At 33.6% G+C, this 8,132-nt stretch overlaps 1 protein-coding gene across 1 annotated transcript; it reads right to left on the reverse strand.

Annotated features, from left to right (window-relative positions):
* Positions 1–833: 833 nt before the first annotated feature.
* Positions 834–3,206, reverse strand: LOC129286837 (uncharacterized). The gene is given in 6 exon segments (XM_054922905.1): positions 834–1,290; positions 1,857–2,032; positions 2,131–2,214; positions 2,405–2,436; positions 2,438–2,462; positions 3,170–3,206. Coding segments are annotated over 6 exon segments (438 nt in total). The 5' UTR covers positions 3,192–3,206; the 3' UTR covers positions 834–1,191.
* Positions 3,207–8,132: the final 4,926 nt, after the last annotated feature.

Below are 8,132 nucleotides of genomic sequence, written 5' to 3' on the forward strand. Positions count from 1 at the left end.
TAACATCTCGAATCCCTACTAAAACAGGACTCATCCAGCTTTCGTGGGTGATTGAGAGATATCCTATGAATATATCAACAAGAAGCAAATGATTCTGCTGGTTAGTTATCAAAAAGAAGCTCATAATATGACCATCAAGGAGGGCCATTTCAGAAAGCCTCCTCTACAGTACATAGACCTTGTGAAACTGCATTTGATCATATGCTAACCCTCAGTCATATTTGTTTACTAAAATGAAATGAATAAAAAAATAAAGATAAAATTAAAATGACCATGAGAATAAGTGAATACATTCATAGAGGTAAAAAATTATGATTCATAAATTTTTAAAAAATATGATAATTCTTATTCTTATAGTATATATTAATAATTTTATCATACTTATTATAAAAAATAATTTAATTTATTTTTATTAATATTTTCAATCATTCTATTTCACTCTTTCTAATAACCAAATAAGACTTGAAAATTAATCTCTTTTTTCCTCAAAGCTTTACTTTCCTTTGAATTTTAAAAAGAGAAGAAATAATCTAGTAACATGCGGGGTTTCTAGAACATGCGGGTTCCTAGAACATGTAATTTTGCCCCCGATTACTTGGCCCAGTTACAGGTTGTAAGGGCATGGGGTCCTTTGGAATTGGCCTTTGATGCCCCATTGCCTTTACCTGACTGGCTGAAATAAATGAGCATGGCGTGGGCTGAACCCTGGTGGAGTATACTGACGAGGGCCAACAAGAAAAAACAAGACAACTAAAAGCTCAGGAAACATTATTCATGCGGAGAGCCCATTAGTCCTCTCCCCCCTCCTAATATACTTTTCGGCAATACATAAATAGCTAGCAAAGATTGTTCCTAGTTTCATAGCTTTATGTGATAAATGTTTAAACAGAGAAACTTGTTTCGCTCCAATTCAGTATACAGCAACCATCAATAGATCCAAATACAAAGCAGACCAAATAGACCAAATAGACCAATTATGACATCCAATGATCAAAACAGCAACAAATTGATACTGATGGTTCATGCAAGAGTTCTTTTCAGCTTCTTCCATAAAAGGCTTTATTTAAATGAAGCCCGCAACTACACATGAATGATCTTAACCATCAGAGACAGACAAGGACTGACACTGACGCAGACTCATGGCTGAGATAATTCTATTGCAGAAGGGGTAGAGAGCAGATGAAGAATGGCTCAAGCACTCAATGAGGCTCCAGAGTTCTTCCGGCACTCTGCTAGCATATCCATGTAGAATTGGCACTTGCTAATGTCATTCCCGTAGCCGTTCAGGCACTGCAAGAAAAAAATTGAACATCTCTAATGTAAGAAAATATCATGATGAAATCACTAAGCAAAAGCAGGAAGAGCAAGATCAATAACTATATCAATGATTTTCTTGAAGAAAACCTTAAATTCGCATTTCAAACATATTTGGCTTAATATTGCATTCTGATACCAATGAGATGAATAACACTGACCTAGTTATTCAGTACATCAACAACTGAAAACATGAACAGCATCATGTAACATACTTGATGCCATAATGATCCAATCACTAGGAACTCATACATCAATGACTAACTATCGTGGTTTTCTTAAGAAACCATGAATTAAAATTTCAAACACGTTTAACTTCAAAATACATTCTGAACGCAATGAAATAATCACATCAGTCCAGTTTTTCAGCAAAGCATCAACTGAAACTTAAAACATATAGTTATTGTTTCTGCTGATTCAGATCTTTGTAGATTACTGTTCTTATTGAAAAAAATAGAGCTCCAAAAATTAACTAAATCATTAACACCCGTGCCACTGCATCCAAACATATAGATGGCCTGAACAAGGTAAGGAAGGCATACATCTTGGAAAGCCTTTGTGTGAACACCACAGGCATCACCACCAAAAGTATTCGCAGTCGGTGCAGGGGCAGCAGCAGCACCCTCAGTGACAACCGTTTCATGTTGAACAGTACGGGGACCCAACACAGCATCCACAGCCCTGTGTGCTACAGCACTACCAGTTCCAAAAGCCATGCCTACAACAATTTTTTCATTGGTTAAGCACAATGACCCCCCCCCCAAAACATATCCCATCCCATTCATTAAAATGAAATAATCATATTCATCGACATACCCTGAGCAATGGTTGAACCAATGCCCCCAAGCATAGAGCCACCACCGCCGCTCTGCATGGGAGCTGGAGGAGGAGCATGGTGAGCTGCATTTACACAAAGCCATGGTTAGACCAAAAATAAACTATTTCTCATCTGGTTGAGTTATCTTAAAACTTTGTCGACTTTCAGAAGACACATTAGATCTTCATCAATCTTTGAATTTAAGGACAGCCTAAATGTGTGCACCACAAAAAAGGTATGGACATCTCAATTTTTGGATCATTTCCTGCTTACCTGGTTGCGGAGGGGGGTTACGAGCTGCAGCGGCGAGGTGCTGGCCGAGAAGATCTTCCTGCAAAGATAACCATAACACAATGGATCATACTACTAGACTATGACCCCAGAATGCAAGATAGACAGATTGTTGATTAGTTCGTTGATTTAACAACTTTGTCACATAGACCCAAAAAGTTATAATACTGGTGCAGCGAATGCTTAGACGACAGGGGACTCACCCGAGATGCGTGCACATAGCATGCATTCAAATGTTTCATGAAAAACAATGTTCTACTAAGAAATTTCCGTTTGCGGAATCACAGTCAGCAGAGTTGAAAACAGGATAAAAACCTGATTACCATCCAAGGATTCTCAATAAAGGGGCAAATTACGCTTTTACCAACACCCCGTAAAAATCTTGCATACATAATCATCGGCTCACTCAATAAACACCGCAAGCATCACCAGAAATGGGAGAGCGTATGCATCAATATATGAAAGTTAATGAAAAATATAAAAAAATCAACTCCTGCAAACCGTTAACGACTTCCCATTTTCTCGGAAAGACAAAACCAACAATACAGCAACCCTAGACAGAACATTTCAAGCGCACAACATAGAACCCGAAATTTCCAACTTTCTTCGAAATAAAACAGGAAATTCCTTTTTTTTTTTTTAAAAAAAGCCTAGATATAATCGAATATCCTATCCCGTAGATTTAAGATAGATTAGCGCCAGGAAGATGAGCACAAAAGGTAAATCGATTTGAGGTCATTGTGTTACCACCGGAGCTGCGGCGAGGCATGGTTAGGGTTTGAGGTTGAGGCGGCGAAAAACCAGATAGGGAGAAGAAGATCACGGAGGAAGAACCAGAGAATATGCCGATGCAGAAATATGAACCACTAAACCCTTAGAAATGAAAAAATTTATATGAGTTGAGTTGCGGACCAGGCCCAAGAAAAAGAAGCAGAGTTCTAGAACAATTGAGATTGTGTTGACGTGTAAGTAGATCATTGGTTGATTTTCGCCATCGACGCGTTTAATTTTCAATTATTTTTTTATTATTATTATTATTATTATTATTATTATTGCTCAGGTGAATAATCATCGTCGTCTATTTTAGAATGAACGTAGATTTATATACTTGCACCCAAAAGAAAAAAAAAAAAAGTAAATATAATCCAGAGACATAATAATCGCAACCTCAAATGGTAAACCGCGGCCAAATATTAAAAGTAAAGACTCAACCTCAAAACGAAAAAAAAAAGCACCTATATTAGATAAATTGAACAAATTAATAATTATTGATTTGGTCTCTTAAATTTAATTTTTATAAATTTAATTTTCAAAATTTATATTGGTCATTAATTTAATTTTTATTGTATAAGGATGAGATAATTAAAATATGCTAATATGGATAACAAAATATTATTAACAACTATTTAAATTAATAAAAGGGTAATTATTTAGATAAAAAATAAAAAATTACATTCAGGTCCTATTGAAGGAAGTACCGAGAAATCCTATGAATTTTACAAAATATTCTCAAGTCTCAAATATTGCTCATTGATGATTTAACTAAGAGTATTGATAACTAAATAATGATAATTTTCCTTATAATTGTAAATGAAAATTATTCCATTGTTAATACACTTAGTCAAGTTGTTAATATATAGAATTTGAGATTTGAAAATAGCTTGTAAAATTCACGAGACCTCTCGATAATAAACTTTCTTCTGTGAGACCTAAATGCAATTTTTCCTTAAAAAAACATATTCATAAATTTTAAAAAAATAAAATAACAAAATAAACATAAAGACTATATATTAATAAATAAAACTAATTTAAGAGCTACTTTATTTTTATTTAGCTAAAGAAGAGGATAAAAAACAGGATTCAAATATTTGAGAAAGACAACAAGAAGCAAAATTAATAAATTATTTGACTGAAGAAGTATTGCTTGTGAATTGAAGCAGATAGTGAGTATATATAAGATGGGTGAAATCAAATGATGAGGGCTGTTTTAGGTACTTTGGAACAAGGGCAAGCTCTTATTCAAAGACATGTTGCCAAGGCAAATCGCGGCACTATAATACTTGTCAAAAAAGGACAAAACCATCTTATGTCTTATAATAAATTCACAACCTTTTCTTTTATTTTCTTTTTATATTAAATTATACATTACTTTCTTGAACTTTAAATCATGTATATATAACCTCTTTAGTTTTTAAAACTTTACAATGGATCCCCCTCAACTCTTATATTTATACAGATAACTTTATATAATTAATTTCATATAATTATTTATGCATAACTTAAAATTTATGGAGTTTATCTGTATATCAATCAAAGTTTGGAGTTTAAATAACACAAAAAATAAAGTTTAAGGGGGTACATAATTAATGGCTAGGAGTTATTTCATAAACATGAAGTTCAAGAAAGTTTATTATTACGTTTTAAAAGTTAAAGGGATTATTTTGTATATGATTTAAAGTTTAGGGGAGTTATGTGTAGTTTAGCCCTTTTAAATATAAAAGAAGAACCCAAAGCTAATTAGTCAACGCCTTGACTACCAATAACAAAAAACCTCTTGGCATGACAATAAGAAGTTCGTCTGGTGCATGCAAGCATAAATGGTAATCCCTACTATCATGTTGAGCTCAATGTTATGTCCTACATTAGAAGGACTTAGGGAGAGTCTTATCTATATAAGCAAGTGCTACACACTTTACTAAGCTAACTTTTTACAAAGAAAGTAATGACTCCGTGATAAAGTAGTATTAGAGTCGGACCCTAAGTTTGTTTATTCGGCGAGCCCTTTTGGTGGGCCATCTATAATAAGGTATCACGGATTGACTGAGGGAGCTGTTACATCCTATATTAAAAGGACTTGAGAAGGGTCCTATTTTTATGAGCGGGTATGTTGCATTCCCCATTGAGCCAGCTTTTTGGAGAGAAAGTAATGGCCTCATGACATTAAGTTTTGCAAGGTAGTTTGCAACAGTGTTGATACGTCTACTGACATGTCTCAGGCAGACCTTCAACTCCCTCTTTAATAAGGAGATGATTACCATAGCAACCTTGTGTTCACTATGTTCAACATTGCACCCATTCTTCGCTAGTTCTATAGCCTTAGCGAAGTTAATCTTGATCTCAACCTTGCAAAAACTTGCTTCTGAAGCAAGCCTCAAGGCATGAACACAAGCCCATAATTCAGTTGTAAGATAATCACCTTCTTCCAATGCTGGATCTATATGCATTTGAGGGTGGGCAATTGCTGTAATGACCTTAAATTTTAAATCGAACAAAATTATCCTAATGGATATTTTATTTAAATAAATTTTTATAGTAAGTAGGAATTGATAGTTTAGAGGAATTTATGCTAGAAATGTTTCTGAGGATCTAAAGTTCAAATTTTTTTTTCTAAGAAAAAGTTTAGTTTTAAAATTTTAGGAAAATCTTGTATCTTTTCTTGTAATTTTTGTGTGCCTTTCCTTGTGATTTTCTCATGCTCTTTTTTGTAATTTCCCTAATTCTTTTTTTGAATCAGATTGGTTTCTTTTGTGCAAAGAAACAGAGCATCTCACTTCCTTCTTTTCACCGTCAATATACACTCTTCTAGACATTTATAGTTGGTTCATCTCTAACTCTCCTCAAAGTCTGAAGCTTGCTGTCATGGGGTGTCGACTTTTATTGCTGTTGCATCGTCTACTGTCATCATGCCCATCCGCGTTCACTAGCCACCGGGAGTTGATTTACTGATTCTCCTTTACTGATATCGTGCTATTTTGTCTCAACGAGAGGCTATCTTTGGGTTGCTATTCTTGCTACCACCTTTCTCTCCTCGGTCTTTGTTTAGCTATCATGGTGGAAAGGTTGTGTGTCTTCCTTGTTTTCTACTTGTTTTGTGATGACTAGGGGTGTATTATTAGTGGTCAGCTTCTTTTCTCTTTTCTTCCTTTCCTACTGTCAAGTTCAGCGTGTGTATGTGTTAGCTAATGCTTTTAATGTTGGCTGAGATTATAATTCTTCCTTCTCGTGTGTGTTTGACAGAATGGAACCCTTACATTTTGTTCTTCTTTGATGCCATTCAGTGGCTAACCACTGAGTTTTGTGAGGTAAGATGTTGTTTTCTTTCCTTCCTCTTCAAATTATATAGCATCATTGAATCATTTCCTCCTTTCTTTAGTTGATTGCTATGGTCCCTGCTCTTTATTCTTGATATGCTATCTATAGTTAGGATTGAAGTTGCTTGGCTAGAAATTGTTTGGTTGTGTTGAATTGGGAAATAAGTAATGGAAATAGAAGTCTGGAAGTAGTTGGAATTTCTTGGTCATTCATTTTATAATTTGTAAATGATGAATGCATGCTTACAAGGTATTTATAAAATTTTGGAAGAGAAGAATTTGACAAATTATGGCTTGTTAAGCTTCCATGTAATAGCTTAAAGAAGTATATGCAAGTTTTGATTCAAGTTGTTAATTAAAACTTAAATACCAAAGTAGGGAAGATAATTATCAGGATATTAGTTTCATTTTTTCAGTTTAGAGGAAGCTTAAGAATGATTGATATAATTTATAATAATTCATGAATAAGCATGAGTCATAAGAGGGTACAAGGACATATATATTGAGAATTATCAAATGATTGGATTAACTCAAGTGTACTTGCAGTGTAATTGGATATGGTATTGTTAGTATTGACTAGATTAAGTAGTGATACTCATTAAGTACTTGGCAAATTTTTTTTAAACGATTTAAATTTTGACTTATTTGTTAGGATATTGAGAGCATCATTAGAATAGATGTCAAAAGTTAAGAGAAGCAAGTTTTAGAACTTTTAAAAAACACTTAGGTGAGTGGATAGTGTTTTGAATGAATTTTAAGAAATTGTTTATAAAAAAATTTTCTTTACTTAGATTTTAATACTATTTCTTTATTACTTATATAAACATTCTTATCAATTCTATTTTTTTATAATTATTTTATTAATGATGATATCTTGATTTTACTAATGATTTATGCTATTGATAAGTAATAATTGAAGTGGATATACGACAAACGCATTACTTTTCAAAAACAACTCAATTGTTTAACTTCATGTTTGATACGCAAACTTTTAGTACAACAATTCGTGCATGGAGGAAATGACAATGAATATGGGAATGAAATATGACAACCGAATCCTATATTTTAAAAGTGAAAACTTTGAAATTATTTTCAAATCTCTATGCACGCTTGATTTTAATTAGGGGGACTAAGTTTAGAACAGTAGATGCTAACAATAATTTCGTTAACCCTTGGCATGCCATAGTTCACCTAACTAGCAGGGTGCTGATAAGAGGTGCTAGCCCTGTGTGAAAGCCAACGCATGTGGATTGGAGGGATGGCATTTGTGAGCATAATACTCACGTTTGTTTTCGTGGACTTCATGCCCTGTGCTTGATTTGTGGCTTTTTCCATGCTTGTTTCGTGGCTTGCAGCCACGCTTGATTGATTATTTATCATTGTAGACTATGTGTCTATGCTTGTTATTTGTTCTGATAAAGCCCTCCTAGAACTAAATTAAAATTTATTATTTTTATATTAGTTCTTTGAAAGGATCCTATCTAGCTAGTTGTTCTAGTATTTGATATGATTACATTCTATAGTTGTACAATTCTTGACAAATCTATATCGTTTTATTTGAATTGTTTAATTTCATAATTTTATTGTTGAACAAGAATTGCTCTTGATTTTTAGTTCAA

This window comes from Prosopis cineraria, unplaced genomic scaffold, assembly GCF_029017545.1.
Source record: "Prosopis cineraria cultivar Desert tree isolate PC_DT_omini unplaced genomic scaffold, ASM2901754v1 PC11, whole genome shotgun sequence".
Taxonomy (NCBI): Eukaryota; Viridiplantae; Streptophyta; class Magnoliopsida; order Fabales; family Fabaceae; genus Prosopis; species Prosopis cineraria.